This window comes from Aythya marila (genome assembly GCF_965140915.1).
Source record: "Aythya marila genome assembly, chromosome: 2".
Classification (NCBI taxonomy): domain Eukaryota; kingdom Metazoa; phylum Chordata; class Aves; order Anseriformes; family Anatidae; genus Aythya; species Aythya marila.
Window position 1 is genome coordinate 19,618,907 of NC_139043.1, and position 18,915 is coordinate 19,637,821.

General features: G+C 38.0%; 1 protein-coding gene across 1 annotated transcript in view; it reads left to right on the forward strand.

Moving 5' to 3' along the window:
- The window catches only part of DNAJC1 (DnaJ heat shock protein family (Hsp40) member C1), a 98,824-nt gene extending 80,382 nt beyond the window's left edge, over window positions 1–18,442 (forward strand). The window contains exons 9-12 of the mRNA XM_082753491.1: window positions 4,425–4,544; window positions 15,379–15,427; window positions 15,940–16,424; window positions 17,478–18,442. Of these exons, the coding sequence (XP_082609617.1) occupies window positions 4,425–4,544; window positions 15,379–15,427; window positions 15,940–16,424; window positions 17,478–17,546 (723 nt within the window). The 3' untranslated portion in view covers window positions 17,547–18,442. The remainder of the gene's footprint in view (window positions 1–4,424; window positions 4,545–15,378; window positions 15,428–15,939; window positions 16,425–17,477) is intronic.
- The last annotated feature ends 473 nt before the right edge of the window (window positions 18,443–18,915 follow it).

An 18,915-nucleotide genomic window follows, 5' to 3' on the forward strand; every position in this document is an offset into this window, starting at 1 on the left:
AATGTTGTGATGCGGAGGTGAGTAGACAGGGACTCAAAACCAGGAGACAGATGTTTTCAAAGCTAGCAGGAGCCAGGTTCAAAACAAAAAATGAGGCAATTCTTTGCGTAATGGCTAGTAGATCTGTGCAGCTTCTCATGAAGGCTGTTTCACAAATGCAGAAATTTTAGATAGTTCGGGAAAGAGTGGACAAACCATTGAAAGAGAGATTCATTGAGGGTTACTAAATAGAAAAAATGAATCAGGCTAAAGAGATTCCTTAATCTGAAAATAATTGGAGGTAGGGAAATTGTTAGGGAAATTATGGTTAACATACATGCTTGCTTCCCTCTGACTGTTGGTATCTGCATATGGCCCCTCTTTTTTCAAAGAGAGGGGGACTGGAAAGGATAAATGATAAAACGGAGTCCTCCTTGTTACCACAAAGTATATGTTAAAGTTTTCTGCAGTTGCACTCCCTGAGCACTAATTATGAGCTTACTGGCCTAGCTTGGCCATTGGTCTGAAACAGTAGCTGTCTTTTTTTTTGTTGGCTCACGTAATAACAATTGTCCTAGTAGAAGTTGGATTTGACTAAGAGCTTTGAAGGACCAAAGGGTTATGCGAACATGTTGTGGCTTTGAATATGAATTCAGATCATTAATAATTTAGCAGATCTTTAGAGTTTTAGCAGATCTTAAGTGTGCAGCAAACAGCTGGATCACAGTATCAGATGTGTATGAGATAAAAGAACAACTTCAGATTTAATACAGGTAAAGCAATAAATTTTAAGAATACAAAATAATAATATAAGAATAAGACAATACGGGTAAGAAATTAAATCAACAATCCTTTTTCATCCTGTTCTGATGGTTACTGGGTAGAAGCACCACCTACTTGTAGGTTAAATGTATGCTGAATTGCAAAACTTTGGGAGTTCACTAGAACCCTTGTATTACAAATGTATCCACAGATATTTTTAGGTACACACTGCCTTAGGGTTCATTTGCAAGATCTTTATCTAGATATGCTCAAATCAGTAAATTACCAAATTTAGATCACAGAATCACAGAATTGTCTAGGTTGGAAGAGACCTCAAGATCATCAATGATATATAGCACAAAGTTCTGGGCAAATTTAAAACATTTTCCAAACTTCCGTATAACTTTCATTTTAATCGAAGAATTTAACAGTGTCTTGATGACAGTCTAAAGCTAAAATTTAATCTAACAAATCCAATTACTTCTTGTTGTCAAGTCAATGTAAATACCTTTTAAACTTCTTTATAAACTCTAATACTAACCACTTCCCAATTCTATCAATAAAATAGTGTGAAGTTTTTATATTTAACATTAACAGGTCTAAACATATCACTCTGCTTTCTTGCTAACAAATGCTTTGTTGTCTAAAAATCGGTTTTTCATGTCATTGAAAATATAGCTTCTCTTATTTTTTGAAAAAAAAAAAAATCCTAATAGTGTAAACTCTGTTATGCTGAAAGAGATGGTATGAACTTGCTAAGTGCTGATGCATGCGTAAGTGTGGTGCTAAACAATAAACTGCATTCTTATTTTTGCTGTAAAAGGTCCAGAGTGGTTTGGATGAACTAATCCTCCAGTATTGCCAGTTATGTGTGCTAAACCATGTTAAGGGATTATTATTTAAGGGAGTGCTATGATTTTTTTTGTGTGTCCACTTGTAGTATATTTTCATTTTCAAGACGGTAGAGCGTAACTCTGTACTTTTTATTTTGTATTCAGTATGGGAAGTTAATCCCAGAACGGGGCTTTTTTGATGCAAAATCTGAATGCTTGTGTAGTAACAACAGCTGTCCCCTCACCATGTGGTGTCTTCCATTGCTTTACTGTAGAGATGAATTTTGGCCCAGTGTTTCAGTAATATTGGACACACATGGTTTTAGGTGACAAAGCAGGATGTTTATGCATTTATTTGACTCTCGCAGTTACAGTTGGCTACAGATTAGAACAGGGAGAATACATTCACACCATGACCACCCTCATAGCTGCTTTTAGTAGTTGGATCACAGTAGGCGCTGTTGCATCTAAAGGCACAATTAACTGTTGCTGAGGAATTGCAAATTCACAAAAGCTCTTTACAGCTTTAGCGGTTACGGGTGGATTTCCTAAAAGCTTTTTCAAAGATTTTCCAAATTTATAGATGTTTCAGATCTTTACATTCTGGAATTGTCAGCTTCAAATAAGGTTAATCAGTTGATATTTTAATTTAGCTAATGAATTCTTGTGCTGTGAGTTGGCTATATAATCAGTTTCAGATCTACAGAATGATTACAGTATAGTCTATTATTTAGGAAGATAAAATTACTTCTGTAATATTTACAAGTGGTTAGTAAAGTTTTTGAGCATGGAGAAAAACCCTTATCAAGAAGTCTGAAAATGCAGCTTATCAGAAAGCTTCTGAAGTGTGCACATCTCTGAAAAGATCATCCTGATTTCCATGTGTAATTGCTTAGATATGCTTTGGATGTGGTAAGAAAGAATAGCTCTGAATTTACCTAAAATTAAAAAAAAAAAAAAAAAAAAGTTTTAATACAGATTAAATAGAAAATTACAGTAAGTTGCTTATTAAGGCTAATTTTGAGATATGAAGTTTGACTAATTTTTTGAACAAAATGCTTTTAACCAAAACGCAATAAGAATTCATTATTCAAATGACAGTGATGAAATTTTCATCAAGTAGAACGTTACCCCAAAACTTCCCTTCAAAAAAATCTCAGGGAGATGTCTTAGAATAAAATATTACCTTGCTTAATACAATACAAGAAAGAAGATTATTGAGCCATGTGGAGATGTGCCATGTATTTCCCATTTCTTCGATAGGCCATCGTGTAATTGTATCATTATGCCTGTAACGAATGAGAGATCTATGGCGCACGTTACACACATTATTTAAGCATCTTGAATTATCTGCAATGACTCAAATATATGCTAGACTTGTATTAAAAACTATCCAAATATGAATGTCTGAGGCTTTCAGCATTGAAGAAAGGACTACATGGATCCAAACCAGGACGATTGATGAAATCCTTGCTACTATTGGCTATTATTTACTGTCTTTTAAGTGGCAGGTTGTATTTATGCCAATTTATCTGCTTCAGGGAACACTCTTGATAGCAGAACAAAGTGAATAAAAGTAGTTTGCTTTGCAAATGAATGCAAATGGTGGAGCCTTTCGGGAAGCCCTTTAACAGGAGCAATGCACTTTGATTATGAGTGAAGCTGCCATTTGGACATGGTGAAAAGAGCACGCTTGAACCATTGATTGGGGGAGACAGTAAAAAGTCAGGAAGGGCCCAGTTAAGCTCGCAGTGCGGCAGGCGGATGTCAGTGTGGTTAGAGCACAGTGGGAGAATGACAGGCAGGATTAGTGTCAGGGAGAAGCTTTGCTGTAGTTGTGGAGATGGTCCCTGGGGTCACTCACCTCTGACTGTTGTTCTGTGCTGATGGCTCTGTAATGCAAACTGCTTGATATGTGCTGGTCATTATCGGAAATGGTGATTAGAAGAGGTATGTCATAAGGAATTCCTTAAAAATAAATAAAACGGCAAACTACGGATTGTAACAAAGATTCAGCTCTGCAGATGTCGCCGAAGATGCTGCAAATGTCAAAGATGGTTACTGTGTCCTGCCTTCTGAGGCAAGCAAGATTTCATGGCTTAAGCTGCTGTAATTGTGTGCTCCCTTGCTTTGTTCACTTTCATTTGGCCATTATGAGCACGTTTTTTTTTTCCAACAGATCGTCTTATTGTAGTTAGAGTGCAACATTTCAGTATGTTTTGCTTGTTGGATGGTAGAAGCATCCTGTTTGTGGTGTGACTGGGGTTTTGTTGCTGGGTGCGTGGGGGTTGTTTAATAGTGTTAGCGAATATTGGAATCAACAGATTTCATTCCTGAATCATACAAGAATGATTAAACATATGATGATTACAGTTACTAAAAGCTAAAATAACTGTTCTGTTAAGAAGCTTCTTGAAATATAAAAATGAGGATTTTTTTTCTTTGTCTTTGCTGGTAAAATCTTGCATGTGAAATTACAGAAATTACAATTTTTTTATCATAAACTGTGATTTAATCGTTTATGAAAGTATTGTTGCTTTTACTTTACTGCAGTTTTATAGTGTTTATCCATTGTATAAATATGCTAATATAGATTGAATGAATTAATGTATGTAATATACAAAATGCATTTTTTGCATGGTAAGCATTTTTAATACCTTACTGTTGGTCTGATGTTCTTATGTATTTTCGGCAATAAAACAGGGAGATAGTACCTAGATATTTGAAACTATTACATTGTAATTTTTTTTACAAGATTTGATTAATTCGTGTGGATTTTTTCCAGTATATTACCTCACAGAAATATGTCCAATATCCCAGTGTAATGAATGTTTTACAAATGTTTTACAGGCACCTGAATGGACAGAAGAGGACCTCAGCCAGCTGACAAGAAGTATGGTTAAGTTCCCAGGGGGGACCCCAGGTCGATGGGAAAAGATTGCTCACGAATTGGGTCGATCAGTGGCAGATGTGAGTTCACTCAGATTTGCATTGTAGAGAGAGTGACAAACCAGAACAAGACAGGCAGTGTAGAAGGCAGACATATATGGGGGCTGACATTGTCTTTTGAGAGAGGCTACAATCCTTTTAGGACCTGGAAGTGAACCATTAACTAACTATGCAAGAAGCAGATGTCAGCCAGTTTCTCGCTCCGCAATTAACAGCTGTAACTGATCAGCTGTATGGGGGATTCTGGTGCTTGGAGACTCGAGCTACTGTAACCCAGTAACAGCCAAACAATGCCACTTCGGGGTTTGTAGGAACCCCCTTTGACTGCAAGCAAATATTTGTGGGTCTTGGTTAAAGATTACATTGCTGTTTCAAGCCAGTCCTTAAAAAGCGTAGATGAGCTAATGGTGTTTAGACAGGTGGTTTCCATTAATTAAACTGAAATATCTGTGCGAACTGTAAAACAAGTTATACATATGATACTGTTTCAGTCCGTTTTTCTAGATTATAGCATGGGCAATAATACTGTGTAAAATGATTAATATCCTTGTTAATTCATATTTTATAGTATTGTACCACATATCAAAGAAAGCTTGTACTTATGGATTTTAAGTGTTATGATCTTAAAACCCTTAGGGGCTAGGCTGTAAAAGACTTTTCCTTTTCAAGCAATAGATCACTAGAACATGATGTAGTGTCTGCTGAGGACCATTTGAAAGCCTTTTCAGCTGACCCTATTTTATAGGCTTTGGAGGGGTTAATGAGAATAATGTTTAAATCCGTTGATGTACGTTTTGAGATTAGATATTCTTCATTTATTATATTTCAGGAATTATCTTAAATAATGTGAAACAAAGCCTCAAGCTAGAGTGAAACGTAACCCACTATAACCTTCTGGGCAATTTGAATGCTTAAGTGTTTGGTTTTTTTCTTATTGATACAATCACAAAAATATGTTTTTAGACGTTATTTTTAAAGATTTAATGCATCTGTAGAGTTTCATTACTCGTTTATACTGGAAAACGAGCCATTTGCATTCCTATCATTTTAGAACAAGACAGATTATTTGCAAGTAATAAATGAAAGTAAGCAATAAGTTACTAACCCACTATGCAAATGGAATTGATTCCTTTTTTTGTTTTTGTTTAGTGTTATTCATCATAATACTGAAGTGGAGTGACTGTAAAAAGCTGCTATATTTTCCTAAGCAGATTTTAATAGCAAAATATTTCACATGACTTGATAGCATGCAGTGTGCATGGGATAGATCTTTGAGATTGCCTTCCAAAAGGGTGAATTCACTGGTTAATGACAGTACAGACATGCGGAATATTTCCACATTATGCCCATCACAAAGCTAACGTCATCTTGAGACTTCCTCTTGCACCAATTTTCTGCTTTCTTCCTCAAGGCAGATATGAAAATGTTCTTTACCAAGAGTCCTTTGCATAATATGATATATTTGGACACCATACTTGCACATATCCAGTGCTGGAAAGAAAAATGAAGCTCGCTTCTTCCATGAGGTGCAAAGTTTTCAATGGCATGCTCTTCTTTTCAGTGAATTGGATAGAGAAATGAAAGAAAGGTCTGTGCTCTAAGAGCTGTCTTCTGGTATGAACAAAGGAGTTTTCAGGGATTTTCGTTTGTGGAGAAAGGTCTGAGTGTGATCCTTCTTTACTGCCAGTAATGAAACTATATGATTAATGCAAGTGTTCTCCACACAATTTTTAATTTCTCTAAAAATTTCCCACTGTTGATGCTAGGTCAGCTTTCCTAATGTAGACTACGTATTAGTGTTTCTGCTCCTTTTATTATTGCATTGCAATCTGCAGTCTGCACTTTGTTAATGACTCTTTAAACAGTATGAAGCAAATTTGTAATGCCCAGAGTTTTAGCACTGCTTCTTTCACATGTAAAGAAGGCCTGAAAAGTTTGTGTTTCTTGCTTATTTCCAGAGATTTGTTCTTCTTGGAAAAATCTTCCATGATTTTGCTAGAACATTACTGTGACACCTTAGAACCCAGTTTGCACATGTCCAAACAGTAGCCTCATCTATGTAGGAAATACTGCCCATTGAATCTTTCATATTGGCACAACTTCCCCAAGATCTTTGTCATTCAAAGTTAAATAGACATTAATTAAAGACAACAGTGCAATGCCAACAGAAGTTGTGCTTTTCGGTTGCTCATCTCTTTCTCTCCTGGAGCAGAGGGTGTAATAGTGTGTTTTATGGACCCCCCCCACTGCATGAGGGATGCATCCATCCCACCAGTTTTGCAAAAGTCATTAGTTGTTCACTGTCCAAATGAAGGAGCTCATCAAATAATTCAACAGGCTGTGTTCTGGACGTGGTGGTGTTTTTCACCTGACCTGTCTGAAGAAAGATGATGGAATAGCATAACTACTTCTTGAACTTGTTCACTGTTTGTACCTCTTACAAAGCTAAGAGGAACTGCATATATAGTGGAAGATGAGTAGAATTCAAAAAGGTCAGGACAAAATGAGAAACAATATGCAAAAAACAGGGTTAGAGTTTGCGATAGGCAAATGAAACAGGCAATATGTGCTAGTATGCACAGCAAAATGGTGATCAGGTTCACAAATAAAAGATGCCAAACAGCTAGGGATAGCTTGTGAAAAGCAGGAGGGATGCAGGGATTGCAAGAGATAATTAGCTAGATATGGGTCAGCAAATGGCCCTTTTTTTTTTTTTTTTGGAAATGGGCAATCATCTTACTGAGAAAAGACAAATAGGAGGATGGTAAACCTACATATATACATCCTTGTTTGGGTCCAGTTTTTCAGTATTGCACTTAAATGTGTGATTCCATACAGTGACCAGAAAAGAATAACCATAGCAAGTCTCTAAAGTGTTACCTACAAGAAAAGCCTGTGAGGGAATTCATGTGGTTGAACTGAAATAAAATATGACCTGAGAATATAAGTATTTGACTATGTAAAAAGAGAACCGTTAAGAAGGAAGGGGCTATATGCTCTGACTCAGTTTTATAGGGCAAGAAGTAATTACCTGAAATTTTATCATAGACTGCATTGTTAGACACTGAGGGGCAAAGAATTAAAATGGATAGTAAAGCAGTGGAATAAGCTGCTGTGGAGTATCCAGCTCTGAAGGCCTTTAAAAGCCAGGTTAGACAAACATCTGCAAGAAACGACATCGATACAGTGATTCTGCCTGAGGTTAGGTCCTTCTCTTCATGCAGGCTGTGATTAGACTAGCAAGTGCAAGCTATCTAGGAGGAAAGGGGGAGGAAACAAAACCTTCCTACAATTGGAAGCATGTGTGAACTCTCTTTAAAAAATGTAAAATTAAAGCCAGATAGTGACTATATATAGCTGGTTAGTAATCACTGCGTATGCCTTAGCTTGACGGTGCGTAAATTCAGTAATTCCTAACAAGTAATCTTTCAGATGCTTTTTCTTTTCTACTATTATCAAAATCAATTGTGTTTTTTTTTCTGGACATCTAAGTCTGTTCATTGTGGGATTTCTCGAAGTACTTCACAAATAAGAATTGCTATAAGATCTGTTATCCTGGTATGTCCCCCAGCTTCCCTGTCCAAACAGACACATCCACACAACCTGATGCAGGACAGTGGCAAAGTGCCAGCCAAAATCTGACAATAAGCAGCTGTGTCCATGCTGTAGTGCATCTGAGCCCATGCAACTCTACCGTTTCTATTCATGCTGTCTCATCTGATACCAGCATGAATATCTTTGCAACGTATTCCTGTGATCTTCAGCTCAGTTAAGCTTGCAACTGTGGCATAGACATACTGTGCGAAGACTTGTTACTCCAACTTCTGTCATGTTGAGTACAGGCTATCTGTTATCTTATCTCTCTCAGGAAAACACCCTTTAACAGCCAATGAGTAGGCAGCCCAAAACCGATGAAGTTGTGCTCAGTTAGTTTAATGATTTAAATTGCTAATTTTCATTTTAATATGTGGATATTGGGGATTTATCAATCTTCTCCCATAAAGATAATTTTCAACTGCCTTAGTGTAATGAAATCGTATTGCTTTCACAACTGAAAGCTTCTACAGCTTTTTAAATCATTTTTATTGCAATTGGCTGGTGGTATAAATTAGATTTTCAAGTATTTTGATTATGAAAGGGAAATGGAGTTCAGTTAACTCTAATCAGAGTTCCTGCCGGCTGACCTGGTTACCTGTACCGCTGCTCCCTGCCATCCCCTGAACATCTGTTCTTTGACCCATTTTCCTTGCTGAATTTGTTGCTCCAGGGTTAGTTCTCATTCCTGTCCTCCAATACTTAAGGAAATAATTGGCCTCTTAAAACAAAATAAAAAGTTGTGCTTGAATTTCCTAAGCACTGGGAACACTCTATGATATAAATTATGAATAGAATTTCAAGACTACTATTTCTACAAAAATTACATTGTTTGATTTGACAAACGCTGAGCCTTATGAAGATTTATAAGGATTGTTAGCTTTTGCCGAATTCAGAGATTGAGAAAAGGCACTTAGATGTGAAATTGTAACAGTATATTTTACTTGACAATGCCTCCTTATAGATTAAAAAAAAAAGAGTTTAAAAAAAATATTTGCTGAAAGGCATAAATTAATTTCAGTAACTACAAAGGACATTCAAATTGTAAAAATAACAGAGGAAGTAAAAGCTGTCTGGCATGCCAAACAGACTTTAATGTGATTATTAGGTACAGGTTTTTTAAATTAAAGGCAAAGAGATCTCAGATTTCATACTTGTGAAGTAATATCATTCACTTGTCTTACAGGATTTAAACTGATTCTGTTTGCTCCTGCAGTCACTAATCTCGTGCACTTGTGTTGCAAAAACAGGCTGATAGGGATTTGCTGCTTGTATGGAAAAGGACTGAGGTAGACAGCAAAAACAATAGGCAGGTGTAGATATGTGAGCAGGCATTCGGAGTTTTCAGGAGACCTGAAAGCACAAGGTTTGGAGGCAGTGCTTATTTTCTGATTATTTCCCATCTCTCCAGACAGCAGTTTCAGCCTTTAAGTCTAAGTGCGTGAGTTCATACGCACGGTGCTTTTACATGTCATTATAAAAGAGATCTCTTATTTTTGGCAAATGCAAGCTCATTACACTGCCAGCAAGAAAACACCTACATGAGAAAAGATCCATATGTAAAAGTTAATGAATTTATTAGGGTTTTTCTTTGCTCCTGGAGATTAAGTGTTTTCCTAAGTCTGTTTTATATTTCATTTTATATCCTATGCATGTGGTACCTCAGTGACTGTGATCTCCAGTGGTGGCTATTCTGAAACCGTCGCTCAGCTTGCATATATTTATGTAATCAATAGTCCTTTCAGATGCTTATTGAAGTATAAAGATCTACCTCGGGATCAAGGTCCAAAAGAGGTTATGAATATCTAAGATGGGATTTAGATGGTATGTAGGTCATGTAGATCCCTCAATCTGAGAGTGAAATCTTCAAAACACCTGTCTAATCCCACAGACACACCAGAGTGTCTGTTGATACTTGGTGGGAAGGAAAAAGGAGTTGCTGTTTACAATTCCCTCATTGCACAATTTTTATTTTCTTTTCTTATTTTTTACAAGCTCTTCTGTACAGGTGGCCCTGTTTTTGCAGAACTGGGCAGCATGGTACGTTTCATACCCAAATGCAAAACAGATTGATTTCCTCCTTGTGAAGCATGGCCAGAGCATTCCTGCCACTGAAAGGAGAAAGCTTTTTACAGAAGCCAGTGGGACACCAGCTTTAATTCAAATAGATGTCGTATGGAAGGTCAGGCCCGTGCTGCTATAACTTTTGAGTGTGGCTTGAATAATCTAATGGCCCACATACATCCTGGTGAGTTGGGTTTGAATTCCACTGCAGAATTCAAATCTTCTGGCTCTCAGGAAAGGTAATGCAGTTTGCATCAGCAGTGATAAAATAGGATGTCCAAGCAGTTGTTGCAAAGGGCATTGGAGCCTAACCCCTCTGTTACCTGAGTATTAATAGTACTGAGCTAAAGACTCACAAACATGGATTTCAAATGACAAAACCAAAACAAACATGGTTCGAAGTATCCAACATCATCCCAATTGTAGTTGCTGAGTTCTTTGTGTCCTGAAAGGAGGAGCAATTCTTCTGCTGTTGCAAATTAACTATTTGGGCACTTCAAATGGAGAGCAACTGGTGCTCTGAATCCAGTGATTTAGGCCAAGTTTGCCAGTTTCACAGGCCACATCTTTGACGGCCCCGTAATTGCACACACAGCTGTTGGGATTTCTGCTGTAGCTACCTCCGCTCCGTCTGCCGTGGCAAGGTTTGGAGTCACACAGCTTCAAAGCCTGTACGCGTAAGAAAACCAAACTGTTGGGGGCTGTCAGTGGTGGGTCTAAGGAAATTGAGGTAAAATTTGTAACACGTCTCTTGGTTCTTTCAAGAATAAAAGCGTGTTGGCTTTAAATTCTCATACGCTGTGTTAGTATTAAATTCAAGGTGTAATTTACACAGCGGATAAAGACTGGTTGTGGTTCACACCTCTGGGACAGTCACTACCAGCCTGCTGAGCATACTGGTGGGAGCAGTGTCAACGCAAAGGTGCATCTTCTCATTGGCAGTGCTTCATTTCTGGAGATCCAGAAAGTTGTAAATAAGGACATTTGTTTAAAAAAAAGGCAGAATGATTGGGCTTGATCAAGTTTCACCAATCTGTTAAAACTGGAAGACAGTTTTAGCAGTCTTTTAATAAATTTACAGGAAGGCAGTTTATAAAGCAACAAGTTTTGAGTCTACCATGTGAAAGTAAAGGAATGGGTCATTATTGTTGGCTGACGTGGGTCAAACAGCTCTTCAGGTAGTTGTGGTTGTTGTGAAAAAGCTGCTTAGATCCAGAACAGCTCAGTGCAGCAAGTGGTGTTTTGGCTGTGGGGAAGGAACTTCAAATCTGGCAATTTATCCTGTGCTGTTCTAAAAAGTAAGATCAACAAGGCCTATTTCTTTGACAAAGCCAGGAAAGAACTAAAAATCCTTCCGTGTCTGGTTTTCCTGTATGAGAAAAATGTGATTTTAACTCAAATTAGACTCACAGATTCAAGAACTTTCTCATTGCTGCATGCTAGGTTGAACTACTTGAAAGGCTGTATCCACTTTTTTCCATTATTCCTTAGATTTTGACTTTTTCACACAACAGAAATAGATGGAGAGGAGAGCATCAGAAAGGCAACGAACAACTGGGTGAACAGAACGCTGCTACAGAGACAGCAAGCTGAGGATAGAGGATGAGAAACTCTGGCAGCTTTAGCGGTGAACTTCTATTATATAATGTTCATATTTTTTGTATATTTAGAGAGCTTTTGCTTAGGAAGATGATAGTAGTAGTAAACAATTGTACTAGTATGTCCAGCAACACAACCTGTCACCCTTCTTTGCATCTGGGAAGCCAAGTGACATGGGTTGTCTGTTTGTCCACTGATGTTTTCTCAGAATGACGAGAGGGCTGTGCTTCTGTAATTAGCTGGTGATCAGAACTGATCAGAACAGCATCGTATTCAGAGCAGGAAGGTAGACTGCCTGGAGAGGATTGCCTGGAGAGAGCAGAGTGGTGCCAGAGCCCCGCAAAGCCAGGCTTCTCGGGAAGCCAGCAGGACCAGCTAACGCGACAGCGTGGTGGTGGCTGCGGGGGAATGGAGCTTCATCTTCTGTGAGCAGGCTCCTTCTGTCTGTTTGGTGTCAGAAGGATCACTGTGCCAGACTTCACAGGGTTTTCGCCCTACATCTGTCACAATTCTGTGCTTTTTTATGCCGGCATTCAGAAAGGAGGTCATGTAGAAGCAAACTATTCCTGTGGTCCCTTTCTATACGTCCCAGAGTAAGATGCTTCAATTTCTATCTCAGTTTGATTGCTTGCAGCCAACATTTTTTTGTCGTCTTCTTTTATCTAAGAAAACATTTCATTGTGCATGTGATTACCTGACGTTGTGACTTCTGTTATCCCTGGCGGACTACGAGGATGCCTAGGTGATTTGGGCATGGAAAAGATGCAGTTGGTTCCTATGGAATAATGCAGTATGGCTGTGCAGCGGTAAAAATCCTTGCAGGAATACAAGATCTGCCCTCTTCTGTTTTAAATCAATTTCACAGTCTTGATCCTGATTATTTGAAGTGTCCCCAGACCCAGGTTTCCTTAAGAGCTGACTAAGACTTTTGTGAAAGCTGTTGTCAATAACAGGATTTTAGTCCAACTTTTCACAGCAATGATAAAACTCATAATTCAGTACAGATTAAAACTATAGTTTTACAGCTTTGTGTACTTGAAATCAGCAATAATAATTAGAAGCATAGTTCTATAACCGCTCCGTACTTTGAGTAACTGTACTTCTGAGTAAGTTATCTGTCATCTAATGAAAGAGTAATAAATCGAAGCAAGTTATAGGAAGAAATGGAGTAGAGAAAGCAGCAGAGCAACTTAACGCTTTTCAAACTAACTGATCAGAAATACCTAGTAGATAACACAGCTCACCACAACTTTAAATTAATATTAGGGATGTCAGAAAGTGTGGAGGAACAAGCACCAGAGGAATCCGTAAATGTGAGTGACACGAGCAATGATTAAACTCAAAACAGATCAAACTGCAATACAGATTTCCTACATGCCATAGGACGGATTCCTAATGATCCCTCATAGGTCAGTACTGACAGGTTATGATTCATCCAAATCATCCAAAAAGGAGAAAGATGAAAAAAAAAAAGGAAAAAGAATAATAGATATTTCATCTTCTTACATAACCTGTGAAGGATGGTAGTAAAGCTGTTAGTAAGAAGCTTGATGAGTTAAGTCAGCTGAAGGTGCTTGACCAAGCTTGTTCAGTGTTTGATATTGTAGATTCCCAATATCTGAACCATACACACGGTTTTTATTTTGGGATTACCTGATGGATATTCAAATTGAAAATCCACCAAAAATGTGAACAGGTATCGTAATGCCCTCGGAAGAGAAAGTGTAATAAATGGAGTAACTGACTACAAATGCTAAATCTGGGTTTACCAAGTTCCTAGTGCTGAAGGCATCCAAGAAAAGATAACCTAAGATAAGACTGTTACTTCTGCTTACATGTAGGGGGGAATGTGAAATGCCATTAGGATCTAGGCATAAATCTAAGTCCTTCACTGTTGTAGGAGACGGCCGTTTCAGGTTCTAATTCAATTAGGTGTAACATGCAGCAAAATTTATGTCTGGTATGGGCTACCTGTATTGACCTAATTTGGGAACATCCATCTTGTAAAGGAAACGTGAGTACAGGATATTGATTCGCACCACTTCCAACGCAGTTTATGCTGCACGTGTAGGCCCAGTGTCAAAGATGAAGCGATAATTGCCAACCTCCTAAAATGACGGTGGCTCAACATAGAGAAAACAGAAGGGTGGTATAGGAATTGCTTGCCGTTTATTCTGCTCTGTTCAGCTTGTGGGTCTCTTCTTGTCTCTTCTCCTCACTTTTCCCTTTTGAGTAGTTTGGAAATCTTTGAAAGAAGTACTTCAAAAGTAGAACAGTGGTTTAGGAACAGCTTTCTGGAATCCGTGAACATAGACGATACCTTGTCATACTCACAACGAATCCACTGCGTCATTGCAGGAAGCTCAGCAGGATCAGCAACTGTGTGACAAGTTCTCCTCATTCTTTTCAAAATAATTTATTATCATCTAGTTTAGATTACGGTAATTTCTATTTAAGAGCTGCATAGCAGGTCTCAGCTTAGGATCCATTCTGTTCAGCGGTCAAGGATGCATTCCTCTGTTTAGTCTTTTATAGTATTGGGCCTACAGGGATGCTCTGCTAGTAATGGGACTTAAACATTCTGATTTGAATGAATTTAGACTCTTAAGCTTTTCAAGGAAGGTGATTTCCATTAGTGGTTTACCTCCGGTAAGGGGGATCCATCCTGTTTTTTCTAAATCAGGACCATGTAGTTCACAGACAGAACTGTAAGTGCTGGTTAACATTTCCTGTTCACCTCAGCATTCTACGTTTTTTCTCCTTGAATGATTAAAATTTTGCCATACTGTGACAGTAGGAACTGGACCTTTTTTGCCAGCTGTCTACCTCTGGACAAAGGCTTTGGTTAATGGGAGCTGGGATTTTTTTGCCCACGGAGGTCTCATTTAAATCTAATCATCCCAGAAAATGAGGTTTAATTTGTGGGGAAAATAGACCACTTTGCCTTGTTAAGTGTCGCTGTCATTTCATTAAAGAGGTCCCGCACTTGTCTGTCCTTAAAGCAAAGTCTCACAGTTTCATGGGCAGAAATGTGGTGGGAGGAACCACGCAGACTTAGACGAGAAGCAGAAGATACTCATGTACTAGACTTTTTTCCTGAGTGACCATGATGTAAGAGGTATCTTTGTGTATCTTTGGCAGTCAGACTATCGCACGGTATGTATTTTTGGGACTGAATGCCTGTCCATTAGCATGCTTCAGCATCTAGACCTATGTGGGTTATTTTGTTCTTCCGTTCAGTGTTGAGAAACTAATACCTAGAAGACAACTTGTTTCCTTTTCCCCCTCTCCTCGTAGCAATTTCAGGTTATAGATAAAGGGCTTACCAGTGAAAGAAGAAATTTGAGTATTAGCTGCAATAATGTGTTATGGTGATAGAAGTGTATAGCATTGCTTACATTTATTTCAACAAGATAAGAATAGATATAACGAGGTAAGAATTGTTTTAAAGGACAAAGTTATTAATTGCCAATTTGGGATCCATTTGTGAAAAACACCATCCAAACATTAGCCTTGCGGTATTTAATGTATGCTCACTATGAAATCTTCAAAAGCACAAATAATGTGATTTTTATTAGTCTTTCTTTCTTTCCTGCAGGTTACCATGAAAGCCAAGCAACTGAAGGATTCTGTTACATATACACCAGGTGTGTGCCTCTAGATCCTCACTGATGCTTACAACAAGCACTGCAGTTAGATAATTGCTATGCAGATGAGTGCATTTTGTAACTTCCAGGTATACCTTGTCACTTTGCAGCCAGGCTTTTGCAGCCTTGCCTTACTCTGAGCAACAAAGAGAACCCACGGGTGTTCTGAGGGAATGTTTCCTTTTTAAGCCACCTCTTCCCAGCCTTTCTTAGCCAGTTTTTTGTGGGTTTTGTTCATTTGTTTATGCTGTTCTGTTTGTTTATATCCGTGTGGTAATTTATTAGTCACTTCACATATACCAGCTAAGCTATAATTGGCAAAGTCCATTTCTTTATATTATATTGCTTTTATTACAATAAAAACCTTGATTTCAGGATAAACGTAAGGAATTGAGCTCTTAATCCATAAGAGCTTCATCTGCTGTCTGCACAATTTCGGGTCCCTTCTATCTGGCAGTTCCCTCTTGGTGGTGGTTTATTTGTTTAGACGTGTAATATCGGTACCTCAACAGGTGTCATCAGGCTCTCCGAGCTTAAAACCTTGGCCCAGAATTCCAAGAATGTCAAAGTCAACGTGAATTTACCAGACCACATAATCACCCAGAGAGAAAGAGAGGAGGAAGAGGAGGAGGCGGAGGAAGGGAACTTCAGTCAAATCCCGGAGCAGACAGACAGCCAAATGGATCTCAAGGAGACCGCTGTGAGCGAAACCAGGCATCGCAAACGAAAACTTGTCAAAGCTCCTGAAACGGGTCTGACAGCAACGAAAGAGGTACCAGAAGAGAAGGGCAGAGGAAGACGCCAGAAAGATTTTGATAACGCAGAGCAAGAGGAGGAGAGTGATGATGAGAGCAGAAAAAGGGAGAAAAGCCGTGCCTTAGAAGACTTGTGGACTCAAAATCAACAGAAACTTCTCGAAATGGCCTTGCAGCAGTATCCAAAGGGAACAACAGATCGTTGGGATAAAATAGCAAAGTGTGTTCCTGGAAAAAGCAAGGTACAGTCAGTGTTGTTTGAATTGTAGTGTAAATCAAGAGGAAAATGATTGTCTACCAGTTTATGATTACCCTAAGAACTGAAGGTCTACGCAGGAAAGCGAGGTCTTTACTTAACTTGTAACTACCAGGCAGGACGTGTTTGACCTAAAGATCATTACTGTCATGGTTGCTTTCATAAAGATATTTTCATTTAAATCACTTTGTTTACTATATTACAGAAAATGTTGAAGTAGCTCCTGTTCCATTTAAAATACCTTCCTCTCCTCTGCCTTTCAGATCTTCAGTTGCAGAACAAACTAGATTTTAAAACAAATTTTGATTCAAAGTTAGTAACCAAATGTCAGTGACCTGCTTTGTTTACATTTTTACAATACCCTTCTCAACCCACCTCAATGAACAAACAAAACAAGTAACCCAGCTGCAAGTGTTAAATGCTCGGTAACTTATCTAATATTCTCTTAGTAAGTACAACCTTCTTAAAATAGCATTTGCTGTCATTGGTATAGCTGGTCTGTGGTAGATTCCGTAATAGTTGTGCTAGCTTAGTGTGCTTGCTTCAGTCATGGTAGCTGCAGAAAATCCTTATTTTATTTGTGCCAAAAACAGGGTGAGAGAGCAGGAAATACAGGCTCCAAGTAGTTCTCTGGCTATGAAGCTGATGTGGCTGTCAGTAGGAGCTGTTAGAGTGAGCGTAAAGGCTCATCTTTACCTGCGGTGCGGCTCGTACCCGAGTACCTGTTCTGGAATAGGCAGCACAATGCAACTGCTCAACAATTGCTTTTACAGCCATTGTCAAGAAACACTGAACAAATGTTTTCTTGGCTTTGTGTGCTCTTTGAAGAGAGAAATTACCTGCTAAGAAAGGTAAACGAAGTTCATTTATCGAATCCACTTTTCAGGAGATGTATGTTCTTCTGAAATTCATCGCATGACTAACTTTGGGGGAGAAAAAAAAAACACAGAACAGCTCTCTTATAACGAGGTAGCATGTATAGAGGTAAAGCAATACTAAAATACCAAATTTTAATTAATACTTCTGTTTTTCCTTTCAGGAGGAGTGTATAGCAAGATACAAACTGCTTGTGGAACTGGTACAAAAGAAAAAAATGGCTAAAAACTGAACGTTCAGAGCAGAAGAGATTTAGGTTGTCTTTGTCAAAATGGGGTTTTAAAACTCATATGCAGGAAACTGCATTTTTGTACCTCAGTATTTCTATATGTCATGTGCCTTAGTAAAAGAAAATATCAATAAATCTGCCATCATCTAGTTTGTGTGTTGAAGAATGAAGGTGTATTTTTGTGCAGGAGAGCTGCTTGTGCACATACGTGAGAATGTCTTAAAAATCTGTGGATCTTAAGGAAAACTCCCAGCGATAACTGCATACTGGAACGGGTAGGTTTACAGTTAAAAACATACAGAATATGAGGAATTTCAAGTGGTGCTTTGAAAGACAGAATTGATCTGAAAATGTTAAGCAAGCATGAGAATAATGGAATTCTGCACTCAAGGGTTTTTGTGTTTTAATTTTTTCCAGCTATAAATACAAGACAAGATGCTTATAAAGCATGTCTGCTGCTACATAAAATGTCCCTTCTATTTAGAAATAGGAGTATGTCTAGTCTTAACTTCCCTGTACATGTACATGCACTTGCTATATAATTTCTCTTCTCTAAACCTGCAGCCTCATACACAGCGATTTTCAGTAGTGCTGTTATTTGGTAAAGTTGAAATGAGTAAGAAGGTTAAAGGTCTTTAAGATATTTAAAGCATAATCTTCATGACCAGTTTTTAAGTACAGAATTGCACTTAAAAGCCAACGTTATTATGCTAAGATTTCTTATATCTTGTTTTTCATATATGCTGGATTCAATAGAGTTTGATTTCATATTTGAAGAGTGGGTAATAAGAGTTATTGTTCGTTATTTGCAATATTATTTTTCATATTTCTGGAAAAGTTATACAAAGCTTAAAGTGCTGAATAATGGGTACTTAATGGGCTGTAAACAGTATCAATAAATCAGAGCAGTGATTATTGTCTTTTGCAAAAAACATTTAAAGACTTGCTTTTTTAAAAAACAAAAACAAGATTTACCACCCAGATTCTGATTTAATAGTAGGATTTTAATAAGCTTTTGAACCTCAATTGAAAATTAAAATGAAAAATCAGAATACCACGTATTTGGAAAACTCAAAATTGGAAGGCTCAAACGCAGAGCTTGATGGCCCAAAAATCGGTTAATTTTCTGAGATTTATTCTGAAGATTTCTTCCAGTAATTACTTGCCAATTGTGTTGCTTTTGTCACATCAGCATTTCACAAAATTTGATCCCATTTCCATAAAACTTCAAGGGACAACGATTTAGGGAAGATGAGAGGGTTCTGTAGTGGTTCTTTACCAAGTGGAACATACTGATTTGTTCGGTCTTGTTAAAAACACTAATCTTAGGCTGTCAAAAAAAAGAAAATATAGAAGGCTTACTAGACACGGT